Source organism: Anomaloglossus baeobatrachus, chromosome 8 (assembly GCF_048569485.1).
Source record: "Anomaloglossus baeobatrachus isolate aAnoBae1 chromosome 8, aAnoBae1.hap1, whole genome shotgun sequence".
Lineage (NCBI taxonomy): Eukaryota > Metazoa > Chordata > Amphibia > Anura > Aromobatidae > Anomaloglossus > Anomaloglossus baeobatrachus.
In genome coordinates, this window is record NC_134360.1 from 211,686,771 (window position 1) to 211,712,000 (window position 25,230).

The 25,230-nt window shown below is 46.3% G+C and overlaps 1 protein-coding gene across 1 annotated transcript in view; it reads right to left on the minus strand.

The window, feature by feature from the left end:
• COP1 (COP1 E3 ubiquitin ligase) overlaps positions 1-25,230 on the minus strand; it is a 244,101-nt gene that overhangs the window by 138,064 nt on the left and 80,807 nt on the right. The window contains exons 9-12 of the mRNA XM_075322136.1: positions 24,091-24,167; positions 22,945-23,002; positions 20,526-20,640; positions 14,610-14,745 (exon numbers count right to left, since the gene is read on the minus strand). Of these exons, the coding sequence (XP_075178251.1) occupies positions 14,610-14,745; positions 20,526-20,640; positions 22,945-23,002; positions 24,091-24,167 (386 nt within the window). The remainder of the gene's footprint in view (positions 1-14,609; positions 14,746-20,525; positions 20,641-22,944; positions 23,003-24,090; positions 24,168-25,230) is intronic.

Here is a 25,230-nt window from a genome sequence, read left to right on the forward strand (position 1 = left end):
TCACAGAAGCACTGCAGCTGCTTGCATCCAGCTGGTTTCAGATCTGTGCTTACAAGTTCTAAAGAAAAGAGCTTGTAAAGCTTCTAAAGAAAAGAGCTTGTAAGCGCCATGCTCCAGTCCTAATAAAGCATCCACCTCTGCATAGATGCCGAGCTGCAGTACTTTGGAGCGGTCATTAAACAGTGTGGTGGCATCCACAGCCATACACCATCTTTACATGCAGCTGCTGCCAAAGCCAATATCCTCTGATTGGTGCGTGCCCAAAATCCGACTCTCGATTTCATATTGAAGATGTATCCTATCAAAATTCAATAGGTTTCAGAACTACAGTGTTTCTCCAAAAATAAGACACGGTCTTATATTTTTGGCTCCAAAAGATGGGATAGCAGCTTATTTTCAGGGGATGGGTTACATTTTTTATTAGAATCAGTGATTGGGTTTCCAGTTAATGTAAAATGAATATTCACCCCCTTCAGGGCGGCGGACGGCATTGTGAGTGGAGGGGGGAAGGGGGTGAACATTCATTTGTAATAAACACGTTTCAATTACTGACGCCTGCACAGAGGGGTGTGCGAGGGAAGGGGGTGAATATTCTTTTGCCATTAACAGACGTTCCAATCCCTGACGCCGGCGCAGAAGGGTGGGCTGGTAAAGGTGGTGAATATTCATTTTCCATTAACTAGTCATCATGTGAATATAAACTTCCGGAGCTTACCGCATCACAAATGGGCAACATACACCAATAACAGTTACATATCCTGAAAGGGCTGCCCATGCCTTATTTCAGGATACTATTATAGTACGATACTTAACTAGGGCTTATTTTTGGAGTAGGCCTTATATTTTAAGCATACTCCAAAAAGGCTGAAAAATCCTGATCGGGTTTATTTTCAGGGAAACATGGTATAAATACAGTAATGTTCTGCCAATTTTGGCGGTCTAAATAGTAGAGCACCCACTAATTTTAAGAAACTGAAATCCCCCCCAAATAAACGCCGCCATGACTGGGGGGCTTAAAACAAAAGATGACGGGGCGTCTTCTTGATAACATTAGTACTTCTGAAAGTCAAAAAAGTCCATTCAAAGTAAAAGTAAATGAATAAAAGTAGCTGAGACGGAATAATTATATATTCTCGGAAGGCAAAAAGGTCGAAAACACGCAGATCTACACTAATGAGGATGGAACCTGAAGGCGAATTTACTCCACGCGACTGGACAATTACTAAAGCGAGCTGCAGACAGATAGTTCTGATCAGTAAGCGGGAGGAAAGAAGACATTAAAAATGATTTGCCGGCTATCAGCCCACAGTTTATCCCCTTTAAGCAAGATGTAACTTATCTCGCTGAGCAGAGAGGAGCACTGGTGCTCGTACACACACCAATTATCACATCCTCTCTGTCTGGCTATGCAACATGCAAAAAAAAAAAAAAAAATATATATATATATATATATATATATATATATATATATATATATATATATATATTACTGGGACGCTACAAAAGCTCATCATTAGCCGTGCTGTAAAAAGACAGGGCACATTTGTGCAGCTTTTATCAAAAATAATTCATTGGTAACATCTTGTTCTCAGAATCTTACAGACACAGTAAAAGTACATTCATCCGTGGATTGTGCGTGTGCGGAGCAGCTCCGGGGTCAGGTCCGGCACGAATATCTAACACAGATTCCTGCGAATGTCTGTGCAGAATTTGTATAACAATTCCCAAGGATGATTGGCGATTATTATCGCCCTTGTTTTGGCTAATGGCGCAAGAGCCACGTGAGGCGCTATACGAAGGCTCATGGTGGATGGTGGGGTGGGGTTTGCCCCTATATTTATATACAAAAGTCAGGCTTTTATAGAGATTGTCCCATTTCAGATGTTTATTATCTATGTAACCCAGGATAGCACAATATATTTTGCACTCCCCACGATCACGACTCCCGACTTTGTTTCTGCCGATCCCTCCCGGTCCTCGGCGCAAGGCACGCCTGCCCTCCCAGTCCTCCGCGCAAGGCACGCCTCCCCTCCCGGCCCTCCGCGCAAGGCACGCCTCCCCTCCCGGCCCTCCGCGCAAGGCACGCCTCCCCTCCCGGCCCTCCGCGCAAGGCACGCCTCCCCTCCCGGTCCTCCGCGCAAGGCACGCCTCCCCTCCCGGTCCTCCGCGCAAGGCACGCCTCCCCTCCCGGTCCTCCGCGCAAGGCACGCCTCCCCTCCCGGTCCTCCGCGCAAGGCACGCCTCCTTCCTCATCAGCAATTTCTTGCATATGTTACCAAGGAGGCAAGAAACCCCCGACCTGTAGATTTGATGTCAGTAATGGCCCACAGCTGTGGGGAAGTTCTTCATCTTCAGAGGAATTTGCCTTCACAGACAGCACATATCTGCTGAATCAACACAAGAGCAAAGTGGAAGAAGAGCGCTCGCCTTGTGGAGGGAATGCGCCGCTCAGTAGGAAAAATAAAGGGGGCAGCAAAAAAGAAAGCTGTACACCGCAAGGCAGACTGGAAAATTTCAGGTTATGCGCACCACAGCAGCTCACAGCGGGAAAAATAAAACTTTTTTTTTTTTTTAACTTAAGATAATAATTGTTAGTTTTGACGAATCCAAGTGTTTGTTGCATCGGAGTTATAGCCCTACAAAAAAACCCTCAACCTTTTTTTTTTTCTCAATCCAATCCATCTTTGTTATGCACATCTGATTAGGCAGAGTCTTGCGGTGATACATTGTACAGTTTTGTGTTTACAGTTCTTATGTAAACCTGTGTATCTCCATGGTAACAGACTACAAAACCATGTGAAGTCAGATCCTGCTGCGCTTCCTTCAACTTATCGCATGTTTGGCTAATGTAGTTGCAAACAAAACATTCCTCATTTATATATTACATTTTTATTTACATCACTCCCAAATGTGGGTATAAAAGGAGGCGATTTGGCTTTGTTACAGGAGCCCATTTTCTTTTTTTTTTGGGGGGGGTTCTCCATTCTGTATTTTCAAAGCTGACTAAACTTAACACTTTTTTTTGTTAATGGTAAAGTCCCTGTTTTGTAAGGTTGACTGGAAGGGTTTGGTTGTTAAAAGCTCAACAATTGGTCATCCAAGGGGCAGAAGCATATAGTTTATGGGCAGCATGGTGGCTCAGAGGTTAGCAGCACTGGGGGTCCTCAGTTCCCACCAGGGACAATCTGCAATAGGATTTTGCATGTTCTCGCTGTACTTAAGTATTTCCTCTGGTTTTCTTCCAGACTCCAAAGACCTCATGATAGGGAGTTTATATTTGGAGCCCCAATGGGGACAGTGATGATGACGCCTGTAAAGTGATGTAGAATAAAATATCCTCCAACTTCTGCCCCACAAAGTCCCATGACCTGAATTTGCAGCAATTAATGCTACTAAAAAAGGCCGATAAAATACGTAATAAAAAGTTGAACCCTTAAATTAACCCTTTAGCTCAATATATACATCTGTGACGCCCCTGGACTATCAGCTCGTCACAGGGTATTGCACAATCTGCCCTCCTGTGCAATATCCACCTCCTTATTGGTTCTGGGTCCCTAACCAAATGGTGTTGCCTACATCAGATAATCAAATCCTAGGTACACTCTGCCCCGCACCCACCAGACACACCAGGGGATGGCTTGAGTGGAATAGGGTCGCCCACCTGGGGGGTTGGAGAGGGGAGGTCAGGAGTGTCAGTGAGGAGTTGTGGGTTGGAAGTGAAAGAGACAGAGAAGGTCAGGAGCCGGGCTCCTAGGAAGCCATCTAGGTGGCAGACTGTGGTCTGTGCCTAGAGGAGCTGGACCCCGGTCACAGGGGATCGTGGTGGCGAGGGGCACGGATCTGACAAGAAGGACAGCTAGTGGCCTTGCACCATCACCGGGCTGGGACCAAGGCACGACGGGGTATGTGGACCCTAGGTCAGGGAGTAGCTTCAGGCAACCTGACAATTTACCTGACGAGAACGGAGCCTTCAAGATCCGTTCTCCACCCGCTCCAAAAAAAAAAAAAAAATCGGGGTACTAGCGCAAGAGGGATAGGACGTTCCACTCAAAACGGTCCAGAAAATCCCAAGCGTGAACCCTGAGAGCAAGCTCCCACACTTAGCCATAGTGGGGAGCGGGACCCGACTAGTTCCATACTACTGGAACCAACAAAGAAGTAAACTTCAGGAGGCAGGTCCACGGATCACCAGGCAGCACCAGTGGGGACGGGACCCGAACTAAGCTCCCCTCAGCGGTGTCCAGAACTTTGTTTTACCCAGCTGTCGGTGTCAGCTTAGTGGACTGAGTAAACAAGTGACCCCTTTGCATCCAACGGCACTTCCCTCTCACCATCACCGAGCCCCGGGGTGCCCCACCTGGCTGCCCCATTCCATCATCCCCGGGTACTCCCAGGTGCAGCGGTGGTACTCCAAATTACCACATACCACGGTTGGTGTCACGAACTCTAATACAATCCCATGTAAATACCCCCCTTTGAGTGGCCACACGACCCCCTCGAGCCACCGCGGATCCGGATCAGAGTAGCCCGGCTGCTGCCACGGGGGCGGCACACATCTGTGTCACAATATCACTAACTACAGATAATACTATGGACAGTAGTCACAATCATGGCCGTGCATGGCAAGACCCATCAGAGGTGCCCTGTGCCACACAACAAGCGATCATGTAATGCACACACCGCAATCAGGACGAGACCGAGCGCTTCTGTATGCTCACCGAGCGCCATTTACTGGCATTTCATACACGGAGACTGCGATAATTGCCATTCCAGATACAATGAGTTCATTTGCAAGAAGCAGTATCCCTGCAAACGTGCATTTTATCTGCTCGACAGGGAAGTGAAACGGTTCAGAAGGTCTCCATTTCCCTCCATCTGCTCGCGATCACATATAACACAAGACGTATACATATATATATATCCTTTACTGTACTAACAAGACGTGAAGCGAGCGTTCAGAGGACGGCAATGACAGATGGGAACTTATTAGCGGAATAAAACATCTCGGAGTGGCGGTCTTACACCGGGAGACAATTCTTGTTAAGATGCAACATTGATTCCTTTTCTTGCAAATAAATCTCGGCTCGTCACTTCTGCAGCCTCAGTGCTGACCCTCCACTTTTTAGCGGGAGATCAAGGTTGGATACATCAAAAGGCATCTGACACAAGCTGAAGCGCCAGGAAGCTTTCTGCCGGAGACTGACAAACTGGACTTATTTTATAAGCACTGACTTTTAACCATTGAGGCCTGTTTACTTCGGCAAGGTTTTTCTACGACGGGATCTTGATGTCCTGCACGGGGAAAGCCGGAGATGAACGGCACAAAGCCTTCCAGAGAAAGTCCAGAAGACGGTCCTGCTGCGTAGACACTCACGGGCTCCAATTATAGGAAAGCAAAGAGTAAACAGCCGTAGAAACCCGTCCTAATGACTCGGGGAGAACGCCGAGGCCCTGGCGATACAAGGCCAATTATCCAGCCCCAGACCGGAACACATCCTAGTATACCGTCAGCTTAGGAGGTCGGCGCGGCTTGGTCTTCGGTCTCAGCACCTGAGAACATCCGACCCTCCTGCACAGCGGCTTTTACAACAAATCCCATCCAAAGGGAAATGGTCAGTAGTGATTACACCGCCAGCATAACGAGAAACATTCAGACATATGATTGTTGACTAGTGATAGCGTATTATCAATCAACTGATCAGGAAAAACGCTTGCAGTTATTAGAATCGCCATTTTCTGCAGCACATCGCCCTCTAGTAATTGATGGAAGTGCTGCCGAGAACTGTGGTACTCTATGTGCACAGAATTCTGTCCGGCTCGTCTATACAGGTCATTATACGGCTGCGGATGAGCTTGTGCATAGACAGTCAGTGGGTGTAAATTCACCTTTACGATGCTTAAAGTGAACCTGTCAGGTGCAATATGCACCCAGAACCACGAGCAGTTCCGGGTGTATATTGCTAATCCCTGCCTAACTGTCCCTGTATACACTAGCATAGATAAAGGGATCTATAGAAAAAGTATTTCTAAATATCCTTCATTATATGCTAATGAGGTCAGGGACTAGTCACAAGGGCGTTACTTCCTACACTCATTACGCTCTCTCAGGCTGTTTTCACACCTCCGATTATAGCAGAGCCGGCCAATCCGGCTCTAAAACCTATGCAACGGATGCGACGACAAAACCACATCCTTTGCATACGTTTTTTACATGCGGCCCGTCCAGTTTTTGCCGCTTGCGGCAGGCTACTGAGCATGTGTAGTGTAAAAAAAAAAACCCACAAAAACGCATGCGGCGGCCGGATGCGTTTTTTTCCGCAGGAAGCCGCATGCGGCATCCATAGGCATGCATTGCAAATCGCGCCGCATCGGCCGGATGCGGTTTTTTTTTGCCGGACAAAAACCGTGCCAGGCAACGTTTCATCCGGCCGCCGCATCGGCTAAATCTGCCGCATGCGGCAAAAAACGGACGGAACGAAAGCCCATGCGGTACAATACGGCACTAATGTAAAAGTCTATGCAAAAAAACTGCAATCGGCAGCAAAAAAAACAAAAACAAAACGGTTGCGTTTTTTCTGCAAAGCACCGGATTGTGACGCACAGGAAAAACCGGATGTGTGAAAGCAGCCTTAGCATGGTAGTACACCCACAGGGGCATGCTAACCTGCTATTCAATGCAGCATCATCAGTGGTGATGCAGGTATCTGTCTGTTGCTACAGCATCAGACACCAGGCAGTGTGCATGATCACGTCACTGCGCTTACAGTCATGCGCACTATGAAGCCGGGTGTATCCATCCTAGCTTCAGAGAGATCTACTGCGCAAGGCCGGAAGTGCCGGACTACTGATCATGCACACTGCCTGATGTCTCAGTCTCTAGTAATGGACAGGTATGCGGATGTCACCACTGGTGATGATGCTAGCAAAGACATTGACTAGCATGTTAGCATGTTACCACGCCCACATGTGTGTGCTAACAGGATGGAATCAGTGCAGGAACTAACATCCTTGCAACTAGTCCCTGTGCTCATTAGCATATCATAAAGGCTCTTTGGAAATACTTTTGTAAAGATCTCTTTATCTATGCTACAGGACGGTTAGGCAGGGATCAGCAATATACACCCAGAACTGCTCGTGGTTCCGGGTGCATATTGCACCTGACAGGTTACTTTTAAAACACCAAAGTCCTGGTTATTAACACGGTCTCAACATTTAGAGCAAGACAGGAGCTGGTGAACGGAACGGCCTCAGAGGCTGCACCGTACACAGCAGATGATGGCTGTAATAATTAGACAGCACCTCTATTTAACCCCTTCACGACCATGGACGGATCTTTCCGTCATGGCGTAATCATGGCATCGGAGCCTCCGGTGACTGCGAAAAGTTAGCATAAACCGCAGATTCGGGTAGGAGGGGACCTGTACCTGACCTCAGGAGGGGTGGTGCCTCCTCCCCGGACCTACGGAGGCTGTGATTGGATGACTAACGCCGCTCAACCAATCACAGCCACTGTAATGTTCCAGGCATTTAAAATGACTGAAACATTGAAATCCAGCCCTGACCAGTGCAGCTGTAGCACTGGCCATTGGCTGGAGCTGGGTGACCTCACTGGATCACCCTCCCCCAGTTCCAGCAGCTCTGATTGGAGAGATCGGCCTTGTGACCGATCTCTCCAATCACCATGGACCGGTTGCCGGTGACCGCCCCCGTCAACGTCACTTGTCGTCCCTGCAGCACGCCAGCACAGTGAGTGTATACAGTGCAATGGCAGGGCGACAAGCTCCGGTCCCATGCTGTTATGTGACCGGAGCATGGGACCCGGAAGTTGCCGCGCTGCCATTGCACTGTATGAAACCGGCGAAAAGCCTCCCGATCCACCGCCGCCGCTGCCCTCCGCGATCTGCCACCTGTTTCCCCGATCTGCTGCCAGCACCCCCACCCCTCGTGATCTGCTGCCCACACCCCCCGATCCGCCGCTGCCCTCCGCGATCTGCCACCTGTCTCCCCGATCTGCTGCCCGCACCCCCACCCCTCGTGATCTGCTGCTCGCACCCCCCGATCTGCCGCTGCCCTCCGCGATCTGCCACCTGTCTCCCCGATCTGCTGCCCACACCCCCACACCTCCCGATCCACCGCTGCCCTCCACGATCTGCCACCTGTCTCCCCGATCTGCTGCCCGCATCCCCACCCCTCCCAATCCGCCGCTGCCCTCCTCCATCTGCCACAGTGTCACCGCTCTCCCCGATATGCTGCCCGGCCCCTCCCCCTCGTGATCGACTGCCCGCCCCCTCTCCTCCGTGATCGGCTGCTCGCCCCCTCTCCTCAGTTATGCGCTGCGCGCCCCCTTTCCTCAGTTATGCGCTGCGCGCCCCCCTCTCCTCAGTTATGCGCTGCGCGCCGCTCCCCCTCATGATCGGCTGGCGCCCCCTCCCCTCCGTGATGTGCTGCCCACTCCCCCCCACCTCTCACCCCCGTGATCGGCTACCCGCCCCCTCCCCTGTCACCCCCGTGATGTGTGCTCCCTCCCCTGTCACCCCCGTGATGTGTGCTCCCTCCACTGTCACCCCCGTGATCTGTGCTCCCTCCCCTGTCACCCCCGTGATGTGTGCTCCCTCCCCTGTCACCCCCGTGATCTGCTGTCCGCTCTCCCGCCACCTCTCACCCCCGTGATCTGTGCTCCCTCACCTCTCACCCCCATGATCTGTGCTCTGCTCACCTGTCTCCCCCGTGATCTGCGCTGCGCTCCCTCTCCCACCTCTCACCCTCCCCGATCTGCTGCCTCCTTCATCTCCTGTGACCCTGCTGCCTAGATCCATTATGTAGGGTAACTATCCCCAATCTCACCTCCCACTCCCCATCCCCCCTTCACCCCATTCTCTGCCGCTCCTGCATCCACTGCGCCATCTCCCATCCGCCCCCACCCTATCCCAGCCGCCTCCGTCTCACAATCACAGATGCTCCCTTTAAATGCCGCTGCCCCCCTCATCTGCCGCCCCCCATCTGCCGCTGTTCTGATCCATCCTGTAAGTATTGTTCGTGGCTCTTTTCTAACTATCCCCAATCGCATCTCCCACTCCCTCTTCCCCCCCCCCCCCCGCCTCCTCCCCCACCTGCTTGACGCCAAGTGCTGATCAGCTACGTGATTGGCTGATCAGGTACGTAATTGTTGCTCTAGTTTTTGCTTTTCTTGTGCACCCCAAATAAAAAAAAACAAAACAAAAAAAAAACCTTGAACAATTAGGTACCTGATCAGCAATCGTCCTGCAGTCGTACTCGACTTTGGACAGGACTTCTTTTTACCATCCCACCTAGTCCCCCCCCTTTTTTTCAGAACATTCGTGCGTGTGCCCTGTTTTTTTTTTCTATGCCATGGGGGGGGGGGGGGGGGGGGGGGGTCTAGTTTCCAAAATGGGGTCACATGTGGGGGAGCTCCACTGTTTCGGCACCTCAGGGTCTCTCCAAACGCAACATGGTGCGGCTAACGATTCCAGCTAATTTTCTGTTCAAAAAGTCAAATGGCGCTCCTTCCCTTCCGAGTCCTGCCGTGCGCCCAAACAGTGGTTTTTCATCACATATGAGGTATCTGCGTGCTCAGAAGAAATTGCCCAACAAATTTTGGGGGTTCATTTAATTCTGCTACCCTTGTGAAATGCAATATTTGAGGCTAAATTAACATTTTTGTTGCAAAAAGTAAAATGTTCATTTTTTCCTTCCACATTGCTTTAGTTACTGTGAAGCACCAGAAGGGTTAATAACCTTCTTGAATGTGGTTTTGAGTAGCCTGAGGGGTGCCGTTTTTGGAATGGTGTCACTTTTGGGTGTTTTGTGTCATGTAGACCTTTCAAAATCGCTTCAAATGTGATGTGGTCCCTAAAGAAAAGTGGCTTTGTAAATTTTGTTGTAAAAATGAGAAATTGCTCATAAACTTTGAACCCCTATAACTTCCTTAATTTTTTTTTTTTTCCCCCCAAAATTGTTCTGAGGTAAAGTAGACATGTGGGAAATGTTATTTATTATTTTGTGTCATATGTCTCGTTTGTTTTAGAGCATAAAAATTCAAAGTTTGAAAATTACAAAATTTTCAAAATTTTTGCGCAATTTCCGTTTTTTTTCCACAAAAACACAAAAAATATCGGCCTAAATTTACCACTAACATGAAGCCCAATATGTCACGAGAAAACAATCTCAGAATCACCGGGATCCGTTGAAACGTTCCAGAGTTATAACCTAAACCTCATAAAGTGACACTGGTCAGAATTGCAAAAAAAATGGCCTGGTCTTTAGGGTCAAAATAGGCTTGGGGCTGAAGGGGTTAAAGAGGGGTCTAAAGGGAGAACCGATCGCCTTGCAGAGACTGACAAACCAATCTGGCTGTCAGCGGTGAGGAGTTATATTCAATTGTCTCTTAAGGGGGAGGAAGGACAAACTCTAGCGCCACCTATTGGATGTAGCAATCCTAGAAGTCAAAAGTGGCTCTTTAATGAGCCTTTTCAGATGACCTAGGATTTATGCCAGATCAGAACTTTAATTTGCAGACACAGTGTTTCGGGATGATTGTCCCGAAACATCGGGCTTTATAGTGATCTAAAGTCACTATAGGAGTGGTCGTAACCATGGATACATAAGCTGCAATGCCCTGCACATGAGGTAAGAGACATGGCTATATCAGGAGAGCTATAGTACATTTCTAATTGGAGGTATTTACTACTACCACTACTACATATTGGGATCTTAAAGAAGGGAATAAGCCTTTAAGTAAATGTAAAAAAAAAAAACAAAAAAAAAAAAAAATGCTGTATTTCCATCAAATGGGGATTCACAACCACAAGAGATAGGGTAAGAAAGAAAGACAAGAGCACAAGCGGCTGACAAATAGTGCCCCCAATTCTCCTCTCGTTACAGGCCCACCAGGTCATGAGGATTATGAGACCAGGCCACTACTCTCTGCTTTCTCATGCAATGTCTGACAGTAGAGGTCACCTGCTGCGCCGTGCGGACATCCATCACCGTGATGAGACATGATTACATGCCAGAGAAACAGCCGGCCAAAGTGTCTGCAGCGACAACGAAGTCAACATCAACCATCATTACACTACAATACGGACGAAGATACCGAGCAGGCGCAATCACCGCCAGTACTGGCCCCGTCACCACTACACCCGAACCAGCGCCGGCCACACAGGCGGACAAAAACACGGATGGGAACAGAGTGATGCAACAAATCGCTCGGCCCCGAACAGCACCACTTTATCTGCAGCACATTCTCTGTTTGCAAAATGCTGCCAAGATCGGTAACTTAGGCGGCTTTCACACTACTTTTTTTTTAACATGTGTCATGAATGTTTTTTTAACGCAAAACGGATCCAGTGCAAATGAGTTTTCATTTCAATGCATTTGCAATGGACTCGCGTCAACATGCGTTCACCTGCGTGTGCGTGTGTTATAGTGAGGATCCAGCGACTTGCAGTTGTTTTACCTTTTTTCAAAAACGCTACTTGTAGCGTTTTTGAGCTGCGTCCAAATACTGCAAATCGCTGGATCCTGACTAAACAGCATGTGAACGCTGGCATGCTGATAGACAGGATCCTGCTTGCTCTACTGAGCATGCCCAGAAACCAGCCTGGTGTGATCAGTCTCTCTCTCCCTCCCTTTCTCCCCCTCCCCTGCCTGAGAGCGGCGGACGCTCATAACCAAGGTAAATATCAGGTAACCAAGCAAAGCACTTCTTAGTTACCCGATGTTTACCTTGGTTACGTGTGCAGGGAGCCGGCTCCTAGCAGCTGCGGACGCTCGTAACCAAGGTAATATCGGGTATTCAAGCAAAGCACTTCACTTAGTTACCAGATATTTACCTTGGTTACAGCTTACCGCAGCTGTCAGATGCCGGCTCCCAGTCTATCACGTTCAGTTCCCCTCACTCCCGATCCCATGACTCCAATGCCCGCCCATAAACTTCAAGTGACAGGATCCTACAAAATAACACATGTGTTTGCATGCGTTTTTCTCTGCAAAAACAGGATCCGCTTTTGCAGCAAAAAAACGTTCATGACGCATGCTAAAAAAAAAACGTAGTGTGAAAGCAGCCTCATGGGGGAACAAAAGGATCCGATCGCTCATCACCAATTTGTGATAGTCGGGGACAAGCCTTAGGTCCCAATGCAAAGTCTCCAACAGGGCCCACCCCCGTATTGCAGGTCTTTAAAAGCAATATGGTCCCTTTGAAGCCCCCTATTCTCTAGGGCCAGTGTGGTTACAACCCCTGCACCCATCCTGCCCTCTTACACATCAAAGTTGTTTAAATACACTGATTTAAAGGGCAAAAAGACGACCATCGGATGGGTATGGGGGCTCGCGACTCTCCCCGGCAGATGAGGTCCTGTGAACATAAGGATCGGGGAGTTTAAACTTTCCCATCCTATATATCCAGGGAGTCATCAGGGCACATTGCCGGCCCCCTCCATGTAAAGCCCCCTAGGATGCGGATTTGGTAGCTTCTTTTTCTACACACTGTATATTATTATATGGGGGGCTCCAGGCTTTCTTGCCGCGCTCAGCAGGATGATTAGCACCTTTCTTCCCATCTGCCTCCATTTCCAGGGCTTAGTCTTGTCATCCGTTTGACCTTGTTATCTCAGGCAGAGTTGGACACTGTTCAGCGTGTTTGCGGTGTTTTATATTTTTACATTAGCTGCTATGTATGTAATCATGTTGTCAGCACTTGTTTACTGTCACTCAGGGGATATTTTGCACTTCCCTTTTGTCGGGTTTACATTGATGTACAAATAGCTCTACGCTCCGCTCATGAAACTTATGGAGCCATTATAAAGCCAATATATACAGCGCAATAGGGTATGTGCACACGCTGCAGAAATTTTCTGCATGGAATTTGTACCTTGTGGCAAAAAACCACACCAAAAAACGCATACGTGTTTGGCGAGTTTATGAAGTCAATGGCTGGAAGGGCTAAACACACAAAAAAATGCCCTAATAATTTACCTGCTGTAGATTTTTTCTGCACCAAAATCTGCAAGAAAAAAAAAAAGCAACATGCACACAGCCCTTCAGAAATCTCAGATTTTGCTGGCTTCAGGATAGGCATGCAGATTTTGTTGCAGATTTCTCAAAAAAAAATCAAAATAGGCATCAAAAAACAAAGTGTGCACACAGCCTTAAAAGGAACCAATCATCAGGATTTTCGTATATCAGGAAAAGCCAGTGCTATACTGGCACTATCAGGCAGATCTACATACCATACCACCCTGCGCTTGGGACTGGAATCCGCAGCGCAGGGTGACCCAAGCTTTCTGGGCCCCCTGCTGCGAATTGTAATCCGCAGCCGCCCCAGAAAATGGCACTTTATCCAACACTTTCAGCAGCCCTAGGTAATAAGCGGTTAATACCAGCTTTATTTTACCAGCTGCTATTAAGCCAGAGATTCTTAATGTCAGGCCAAGGTTGACCTGGCCATTCTCCAATAAAAGGGTTTAAAAAAAAAAAAACACCACACCGAAAATATACTTTATTAGAAATAAATACACAGCCACACTTGGAGACTCCATGTTTATTACTCCCTCTCACCCTCCACGATCCTGGTCTTCTGTCTTCTTCAACCTGGCGCTGGCTCGGTGTCTTGGGGCTGCGCGGTGTCCTCCAATCAGCTGTTCTCTGCGGTTGTGACCGCACGCGCTGCCGCGGTCATGAGAGCAGAAGATGCAAGGGCACATGCGCCGCCCTCTTATTTGGAAGAATAGAAGAGAACAGCAGGGAGTAACACGGGCTTCAGAAAGATGGCGTTGGAGATAAGTGCTATGCGCAGGCGCCAATGCCGACACCATCTTCCTGAATAGAAAAATTAGCATAGAGCCAGAGTGAAGGAGGAACAGGCAGCTGGGGGAGGGGGTGAGGGAATCCAGGTGAATACCCGCCCGAATATTATCTACTCATGTGAAACTGTCAATCAATAAGATGACAAATTTTTAAACTTCACTTTCTTTGATTTGAAGCCTAAACATCTTCATGATACATAATCTGCCTGATCGTGCCAGTATAGCACTGGCGTTACCTTATATACGAAAATCCTGGCGATTGGTTCCCTTTAAAAAAAAAAAAAAAACACACACACACACACACACACAGCGATGGGACGCTGCTCCCTTACATTTTTTGAGCAGTGTATTGTTAGAGATGATGCACACATTCACCTTTAAACCAAGACTGACAGAAAACAAGCCAAAGACGTGCCGAGGGCGCCACCAAGTGTCGCCAGCTGAAATAACCGCCAGTGCAGACATCTGAAGGCGCATATACATCATGGGAGAAAAATTTCTACCCTGCAATGATAAATCAGTAAATAAAATCCAATGGCAGCTAAACAGCGATAAATCTGTCATTCTGCCGAAGCCGTGCTGCGGGCGAGTGACAAATCACGGTGCGACTCTCACTTAAGGCGTAAAAAGTGCCGTTAAATGGGATTCTGCCGATTAGGTCATTTCACATGGGCTCGAAGCAACAAAAAAAATTAACCCATTGGCAGCCACAAACAAGATCCAGAAGGGTTGACAGGCATAGGAGCTAGTGTCCAGTCGTCCACGCCGAGAGGTCGGCCTTACCTGGAGACTATGCTGGAGCCATTATACAGGTCGCTGGCGTAGGAGAGGGTGGCGAGAGGACGCACAGAATTGTAGCGGGTAAATTTGGATAAACACTCTTGGAACTCATCCAGCTGACTCACAGTCCGACTGTCATCTGTGCAGGGAGAGAGGAAAAAGACGAAAATGTGACAAGCTACAATGCAAGTCCTACAGGACATGGACATAGCGGAAGGGTGATGAGGACCTTCCCGCTCTAGAATATCAATTTTATTAAAAATTTGCATTAGTAATAGTAGAATAACATTGTACCAACTTTTTTTTTTTTTTTTTTAATTTGCAGTGTGATATTCCTCAGTTACACCTCTGGGAAATGTCTGGGGAAAAAACCTGATATTTGGGCAGTACCCTTATTGAAGAGGTGTCTCGAAATACACTGTTCAATGAATACCGAGAGTCACTGTCTTTTAATGGACGCAGCCACAAATGGTAACACCAGCTGTCAATTTATCCATTTCTAAGAGGAATAACAAAGGAACAGCAGAACGCCAAGGATTCTTCTGAATATTAATAATAATTATTATTATTCATTTATATAGTGCTATTGATTCCACAGCGCTTTACATACATTGGCAACACTGTCCCCATTGGGGCTCACAATCTAAGTTCCCTATCTGTATGTCTTTAGAGTGTGGGAGGAAACCCATGCAAACATGGAGAGAACATACAAACTTCTTGCAGACTGCAGTGCTAACCAATGAGCCGCCGCACGACTGCAGTGCTAACCACTGAGCCACCGTGCCGCCTGTATATTTATTGTGCGTGTGAGGACATAGGGATATATTCTGAGCTATAAGCCATATTCCTATAGCCGCCATCTTGTCAAGCTTCAATCAGAACGCTAATGAACCTGAGGAACCTGTCTGTTTAGCAGTGGCTTGAGCAGAAGGCAATCCCCTATGATATGGAGATTAGCTGAGCTGTTAGACCTGGAAAACAACAAAAGGGAAGGAAGATCCCCCCCATCCTCGGTGACACTGTGGAAGACGTTCCTACCCAATTAACAGGCAGCCTAGACAGACCGACTCCAGGAATAAATGTTCAATATTTCGTGAGCCGTGCTTCCTACAAATATGTCAAGCAGAAATCTGGCATCAGGGCAGGCTGACGAACCCAGCACATATTCTATATAGGTGTGGGGGGCCTTTGGAGGTATCCCAAACTTGATATTGGCCAGTGGGGGACCAACAAACTACCCATGTGTCCTATCATTTTAAAGGTAAAATCATAACTGTAAAAATGAGAGCATTGGCATCCGCCTACGACATTCCCAGGCAAAGTTATGGCCAATAATCACTTTGGGATATTATTTTAGACTCCAGCCAGGGGTGGGGAAGTCCTCCCCTGTGAGGTCACTAAGGTAGGAGGGGACCTGGATTAAGCCAGTTTGATAACCCCAGTTCAGACATTTTTAGGTGTTCTTTGCTCGGGGGTCAGGTGTGCTGCACACCTGTGAGAAAGTCCCTGGAACCCTGGTCTACGGCGCCCCCCTGTGGCCAGACGCACAAGGTAACTGCTTGATATGTATGCCTGTTTGTAATCCATAACTTACTTGTAAATGTACTCTGACCTATGTATATATTCTGTAGATTCCATATTGTATATATTGTAGCTTCTAGTGTGCCTTAGGCTGATTAAAATATATAAATTAATCTTGGGCTGTTCTGTTATCTCGATCCTGAACTCCATGTCTGTGAGCTCGGCGCAATAGTTACCGTAATCGGTTGGTGGCAGCAAGTTTATGCCAAGGATCATTGTGGGGTGGCCAGTGAGATCTGGGGGAGGTTTAGATATATTTCCATCCGCTGAGGTCGGGGGAATATATACCTTACTCTCACCGGGAGCTCTTCAATCATCGGCATAGAAGACTAGCGACCTCCTGGCTTATTGTCGGGCAATTCCATAATTGGCCTGACTGTAAGAGGGGCGCTAGAGAGGGCGTCCCATGCTCTCTGTCTGTCGGCAGGGTGGTGGAAAGGGGGGGCCGTAGCTTCAGCTTCCTACCCACCCTGTTCGTGACAGTGCGGAAAGCCAATCATCTGTAAGGAGTTTGGTTTTCCAAACACAATGATGGCGTATGGATATGATCAAGAATACTTGATCACTGGGGGTCCGAGCCTGGAGACCACAATGAGCACAGACAGTCGGTGCCTTTGTAGTCCACGCAGAAGAGGACGTCAGTGGGAAAGTAGTCACATGGGTAAAATACAACAATACATTAACCGCCATATTAGTGTTTACACACCGGCTCCTGGGGCAGTAAGAGGATTGATGGGGGGGGGGGGGGTTCTTTGTTAAGGAAAGAGTGAATGTACAGCTTTTTATGCTAGTATGTACCGGTATCACTTTTACGGCATTTTAGAAATCCCATCATAAACTGGCCACTTAGAGGGAATCTGTCAGACGATTTTCTGAGAGCAGCATGATGTAAGAAGAGCGACGTCAAAGCCCATGATGTATCACTTACATTACTGAGTTTTTAGATTTCGCATGTAGTAGAGCAGAGATCTATCTCCGCCCACACTGGGCTCTCTACTTACAATGTGTATAGACAGTGAGTTGCTAAATCACAGCAGGGGGCGTGCCTGACTAGCTGACCCAGTCCAGCAATGATAATCTCCTGAAGCTAAAACAAATAATGTAGGTAAACAACAACATATAGTGTGATAAAAGCATTGCTGAAATCTGTGGGTTAACCCCTTCAGCATGATGTCATCAGATTACATTTATCAAAAACCTGCTGACGATTTCCCTTTAACCCCTTAACGACCGCGGGCAGTAAAATTACGTCCTAGCGGTCATAACGTTACTGCCCGCGGTCTGCCGGCGGCAGCATGCTGCGATCGGCGCACATCTCAGCTGATTTTCACAGCTGAGATGTGTGCCTGCTAGGCAAGAGCAGAATCGTTATCTGCTCGTGCCGTTTAACCCCTTATATGGCGCTGTCAATATGTGACAGCGCCATTATAAATGCGATCGCGGTAAACTTTTACTTACCGCCCGATACCGGAAGTCACGTGACACGATCACGTGACTTCCGATAGTTGTCATGGTAGCACAGGGTCATGTGATGACTCCTGTACTACACATGACTTGCTTTCACTTTCGCTGTGCCCGCTGCACAGTGAAAAAGACAGTGAGCGTATCTGCTGTTTACAGTCTTGTAGCTGTGATCAGCAGATAGTGCAGAGCGATCGGATTGCTGATCGCAATAGCCCCCTAGGGGGACTAGTAAAATAATAAAAAAAAAGTTTTAAAAAATTAAAAAAAAAAAAGCAAAAAAAAAACCTAAAAAGTTCAAATCACCCCCCATTCGCCCCATTGATCATTAAAGGGTTAAAAAAATAAAAAATACACACATTTGGTATCGCCGCGTTCAGAAATGCCCGATCTATCAAAATATAAAATCAATTAATCTGATCAGTATACGGCGTAGCGGCAAAAAAATTCCAACCGCCAAAACGACGTTTTTTTGTTGCCACAACTTTTGCGCAAAATGCAATAAGAGGCGATCAAAACGTAGCATCGGCGCAAAAATTGTACCGTTAAAAACGCCAGCTCGAGACACAAAAAAATAAGCCGTCACTGAGCCATAGATCCCGAAAAATGAGAACGCTACGGGTCACGGAATATGGCGTAAAACGTGTGCCATTTTCGGACAAACTTCCGATTTTTTTTAACCCCTTCTATAAAAGTAAACCTATACATGTTTGGTGTCTACGAACTCGCACCGACTTGAGGCATCACACCCACACATCAGTTTTACCATATAGTGAACACAGTGAATAAAATATCTCAAAAACCATAGTGCTATCGCACTTTTTTTGCAATTTTTCTGCATTTGGAATTATTTTGCCGTTTTCCAGTACACTATTTGGTAAAACTTATGGTTTCATTTAAAAGTACAGCTAGTTCCGCAAAAAATGAGCCCTCACATGACCATAGTGACTGAATAATAAAAAAAAAAAGTTACGTCTCAGAAAAAGAAAGGCGAAAAAAAAAAAAAAAGGAAAGCGAAAAATCGGCCGGTCGTGAAGGGGTTAAAGGTGATGTGAAAAGAACAAACAAACAGTCATCTGTTTCTAACAAGACAATCGCTATAAAAAAATAAATCTTTTGTGTTGTAATATTGTGTACAGGGTCCGTCTGATGGAACACAGGTGATGTTTTATCATTTGGCAGAACACGTCCCTGGACTTTCCAGCTTACTACAGGACGGACTGATTACAACCATAACCGGGGGTGATCCGGAGCTCTCTCCCATTACATAAAGTTATATAAATAACTATATTGCTGTTAGTTGCTCATAAAGTGTGTAAAAGTGCAGAAAACAGTCTACTGGCGGCAGAACATGGGTGCGTGTCCAGCACCTGCCTGCTCGCAGGTCTGTAGCCATGATCACAAACATAAATCATGGAGACGATTACTGCAAATCTGCCTGAAGTTCAAAGGCAGCGATGTATTTATGAGCCGGCCGGGCCCAGATGTGCGGCCACTGGCAGCTGTGTGTGAACTCATCCAGCCGTGCAACTGGAAGCAGAGAAGAGGCTGAGAATGGATGGGAGAACGCAGCCGGCGTGCAGCGGTGACGAGGCATCTGCTCCCCGATCCCAATACCCAACAGCGCTCACAGGGGCTGGATCAGGCAGCTGTGCGGTCCTTACATCGGATAAGACAACAAGCAGCGGGGAAAGTGAACGCAGATAAATGGAGGACAATGAGAAAATGGATAAACTCATTTCATCCCTGGTTTGCCTGGAATCCTTCGCTCTGTTGGTGGAATAATAAATACCTCCCTTCCACCAGGAGATGGCACTGTTCAGCTGACCACATCCCTAAAGAAACACTGACCCCTGCTGGCTGCTTGGAAAAATATCCTAAATAAAGTAACAATAAAGACTAGGTTTTCTTTATGGACCTTCCGTATGGCGTGATTAGCTCAATGAAGGGGTGTCAGAAGTCTGACAAGTTTTGATTGCAGGGGTGCTAAATGCAGAGAACCTACAGATGGCCAGAAACAAAAAGGCAAAAAGGTGACAGCTACTAAAAATATATATATATATATATATATATATATATATATATATATATATATATATATATATATATATATATATATATATATATATATATATATATATATATATATATATATATATATATATATATATATATATATATATATATTAATTAAAATATATATATATATATATATAATAATAATTAAAATATATATAATAATAATTAAAATATATATAATAATAATTAAAATATATATATATAATAATAATTAAAATATATATAATATATATATATATATATATATATATTAATTAAAAATATATATAATAATAATTAAAATATATATTATAATAATAATAATAATTAAAATATATATATAATAATAATAATTAAAATATATATAATAATAATAATAATAATAAATAATAATAATAATAATTAAAATATATATATATATAATTAAAAATATATATATATAATAATAATAATAATAATAATAATAATAATTAAAATATATATTATAATAATAATAATTAAAATATATATTATAATAATAATAATAATTAAAATATATATTATAATAATAATTAAAATATATATTATAATAATAATTAAAATATATATTATAATAATAATTAAAATATATATTATAATAATAATAATATATATTTTAATTATATATATTATAGTATCCATCTAATACATCAATCATATTATAGCATAATTAATATATATATATATAAATCAAATATAATTGATGTATTAGATGGATACTATAATATATATATATATATATTTATATTTATATATATATTTATATATTATAGTAATGTATGACGACAAGCCTGCACCTACCTGATACTCGCGCCATTCTTGTAGAAAAGTAGCACTGCTCCAAGTCTTCAAAATGTGCCGTAAGGCGTTTCCGACGGGATGCCAGCGTGCTGTTATACCACGGCTGCTTTTTTGTCTGTGTGGAAGATGGAGAAAGGTTAGGAGATCACCACGGTCACCAAAAGGCACAAGACATCCGTAAAAATCCTGGCAAAATTGTATTAATGAAAAAGCTCTGACCCGGAAGCCTCATTTTTTTTTTTTTTTTTTTTTTTTAAATTAAACAATGTATGGCTGTGTGCCCATGTGGCTGGGTTTTTTTCATGCATTTTTCCTTGCTTTTTTGATCAAAAAAGCAAGGAAAAAGCATCCCAGGAAAGTCTATGAGAATTACTTGCTGTGCACACGCCGCTTTTTTTTCTTGCAGATTCTGTTGCTGGAAAAAATAAATAAAGAAGCAGCATGTCAATTGTTTCTGCATTTCTATAATCCCCTGCAATGCTTTATCACTACAAGGGATTATAGAGCAGCATTTTGCCTCACACCGGGCATACAACATGGTGTGTGAGGCGCCACATAGCTCAGTAACCCGGTGGTCGTCAAAGTGATGACCCAGGGTTACTATGGCTGCATTCAGGTCCCTGTTATCGCATTACAGGGACTTGATCGCCAGGGAGAGGTTAGTGATCCCTCTCTCTGCGTCCTGCAATCGCACGGATTGCAGCATTTGGGGGTTAAACTGTCGGGAGCAGCGTAGGCAACACTCCAGGGAGTGAGAGCTGGGTCCCGGCTGTAACATCAACCAGAGACCCAGCAGGTATCGCAGGGGCACAGCACTTGCGATTGCCATGAAAAAAAAAACAAACAAAAAAAAAACAAAAAAAAACAGCACTGCGATTTTCGGCTGCGCCCTTCTTGCCATCACTAGACTTTATCCTACATCATGTACATACAAATAGGACATGACAGTAAAGCTGGCCATACATATGAGACAGCCATTTCTCCCGAGTGCTCGGCTGATCGCTCACGTGATGGGCTTTAAAGCCCTATCAAGGGCAACAAACAGGCCACGATAATTCTGCCACTAAAGAGACGCATTTAAAGGGTCCCTGCCCACATTCCTGACTTGATAGTATTTTTTAAAAAAACGAAAATTCTCCATGAATTTCCATTTCTGGAGCATCTATTTCTATAACGCAGTGCTGTGCAGGTCCTCGCTTACACCTCCTGGAAATGTAATGCTTTACCGATTAAGGCTAGTTTCACACTTGCGTTGGGTGACATCCGCTGGGTCCGTTGCTGCGTCGTTTTGACGCATTCGTTATTTTTGTGGTGTTAACGGATGCAACGGATCCGTTATTTCACAGGAATCCGTTAGCGGATTCCTGTGAAATAACGGATCCGTTGCATCCGTTTGGCGTCCGTCTAACGGAATGCGTCGGCTCCGTTTTTTTTAAAGTGTTTTTCATTCCGGGCATGCTCAGTAGAAATTAGCGGAATCCAGCAGCGGATTCCGTTGTAAACCACTTTGCAACGGAATCCGCTACCATAGGGAGCCATTATAAATTTTAATGGAAGCAACGGAATCCGCTGCTCGGCGTCATTTTAACGCAAGCAATTAAACGTTACATGCTGCGTTCCTCCCGCTCGGCGGAAGCAACGCAGGTACTTTTGGCACAATCCGTAATCCATACAAGTCTATAGGAAACAGCGGAATCCTTTAACGGATTCCGCTGTTTTCCCAAGAGGGCGGATTGTGACGGAAGGAAAAAAATGCAAGTGTGAAAGTAGCCTAATAGTGTGTGCAGCAATGTACAGAAAAGGTCCAATCAGTGTTCACAGTATTCGCATTTAAGACCAGCCCTAATGACAAGGGGGTAGCACCTAGTTAATTTAATCCTACAAGGCGCAATGACAGAGGAACAGCGCAAGGAAAAGTGTTCAGCTCCAGAATGTGGAATACAAGTATTTACTGAGCCAGAAATGTCAGCAGAGATGACGGGGCACAGTAAATAAATGGGCTGCAATTATAGTATATATTTAATAAGACCCTGCATGCTTCCTATTAACTGAACACAGTGCAAAAATACCAGAATCAAAGTCCCAGTGTCTGCACAATACAATGGCTGCTGGGCCCGGGACTCTCCTGTGATAACTGGGCCCGTATTCATCACATGACGGGGCCGCCATAGACACTAGTCTTCAATCCATGAGAAATGTGCACAGAAATATTTCTACAAACAGCTAAAAGCGCCACCTGCAGGAAACTCGTAGCAATTACAGGAAAAAGCCTACATTACAATTCTGAGTATCTGGAGCTGTGAGATCAGGGATCACTGAAAATAGAAAGCTTGTAGTCTGAGGCTGCAAGTGAGAACGGTCACATCATCAGATACCACTTTCTAGAAGACGAAAACGGAAAGAGTAACAAACAACTTACCTGGGAATTGCCACTGAATCCAGGAGGCTGGCTGTACTCTGTGGAGTCGATTATGCTACTGCAAGGAAGGAGAAAAAATATAATCATTGGTCATCAAAAAATACAACAACCCCTGATTTAAAGCCTCCATGCACATTACATGCTAAGAAGCCAGGGTCAGACGAAGAACGGCAAAGAGCGATCTCTATATAAACGGGAACACTCAGCCAGGTCAAGCACTAGTGTTCCAATAAGAGAGTCTGCCCCCCCGACCAGAGCCCGTCGCCAGAACCCCCCAAACCAGAGCCTGTCGCCAGACCCCCCAAACCAGAGCCTGTCGCCAGACACCCCCTCGACCAGAGCCAGTCATCAGACACCCCCTCGACCAGAGCCAGTCACCAGACACCCCCCCCGACCAGAGCCTGTCGCCAGCTCCCCACCAGAGCCAGTCGCCAGCCCCCCCCACCACAGCCAGTCGCCAGCCCCCCCCCCCACCAGAGCCAGTCGACAGACACCCCCCCGACCAGAGCCAGTCACCAGACACCCCCCCGACCAGAGCCCATCGCCAGACCCCCCCTCGACCAGAGCCAGTCACCAGACACCCCCTCGACCAGAGCCAGTCACCTGACACCCCCACCACAGCCAGTCGCCAGCCCCCCCCCCCACCAGAGCCAGTCGACAGACACCCCCTCGACCAGAGCCAGTCACCAGACACCCCCCCCGACCAGAGCCTGTCGCCAGCTCCCCACCAGAGCCAGTCGCCAGCCCCCCCCACCACAGCCAGTCACCAGCCCCCCCCCCCACCAGAGCCAGTCGACAGACACCCCCCCCCCGACCAGAGCCAGTCACCAGACCCCCCCCCAAACCAGAGCCCGTCGCCAGACCCCCCCTCCCCCCGACCAGAGCCCATCGCCATATCCCCTCCTGACCAGAGCCCGTCGCCAGACCCCCCCCCCAACCACAGCCCGTCGCCAGACCCCCCCAACCACAGCCCATCGCCAGACCCCCACAACCACAGCCCATCGCCAGACCCCCCTAACCAGAGCCAGTCACCAGACCCCCGGCAGCAGCTTATCTTCCCAGAAAACAAATCCAAAAGACATTACCCTTATCACTTATTTCACTCGGTAGGATCAAGGAAAAAAAAAAAAAAAAAAGTCAGATTACCTGTGTGATGGGGAAGGGGCCTCAAACTGCGGCACAGTGCTGTCCTCACTGCGGGGGGAATACAGACCGCTCATTTCCTGCAATGCAACACAACATACATTTTACTGCACAGAAAACTTATTGGACAACTGTAAGCTCACTCCAAAAAACTGATCACACCTGAGCTCATCCAGCAGTGCAGGGCAGGCCGGAAAAGCCCCCGGCTAATACAAGGGATTTATAACATACACACGATGGTCTAGGTCCTTTACACAAGTCCATCTTTTTGCAGACTAAATTTTTCTTTAAAATTAAAAAAAAAAAAATATAAAAAAAAAAAAAAAAAGGAAGAAAAGATGTGAGAGTATGGACTGATTGGCGAATCCTTTAGAGGGGTTATCCACTATTGAACTACCCGATCTCAATGAGCATGTTTGCCTCTGTTAAAATAAACACACACATGCTCCCCTCTGGTGTCGGTGCTGTTCCAGCAGGAACTGCAATCACTCTCCCGGGGCTCACGTGACATTATGTCACATGAGCCCTGCGCCCAGTCAGTGCTGTCATCAGTCTCTCCGCCCCAAGACGTATCAAACCACCAGAGGAAATGATCGGCCAGCTTCCTCTGGATGTTCAATTCTTCCTACGTATGAGTGATGACAGCAATGATTGTGCAGGGTTAATGTGACTTAACGTCACGTGAGCCCCGGGAGAGCGATTGCCATTATGGCGGGAACAGCGCCGGCAACAGTGTTATGTCACCGGGAAAAAATGATCATTAAAAAAGGGGTTTTCCAAGCAGTGTGCATCCCCCTTTTAAGTGAATGGATTAATAAAAAAAAAATAAAAAGAAATAAACTGATGTGTGAATTCGGCTAAGGTGGGTTGGAGCGACGTGCTGTGGATTTTCCCATTTGGCATTTCAGGTGATTGGCTGGATCATTCTTGCAGCCTCATTTTCTCAGAAACCAGTTGAGTTTCCTTGGCGGGGTGTTTGGGATCATTCACTTGCTGGATTGTCCACCCTCGTTTCAGCTGCTTCATACTGATAAATGGCAGCAGGTTTTTAATCAAAAAACATCTCTGTACATTTGTCCATTCATCCTTCCTTCAAAATCATGAAGTTTGTCAGTGCCATATGCTGAGAAACAGCCCGACACC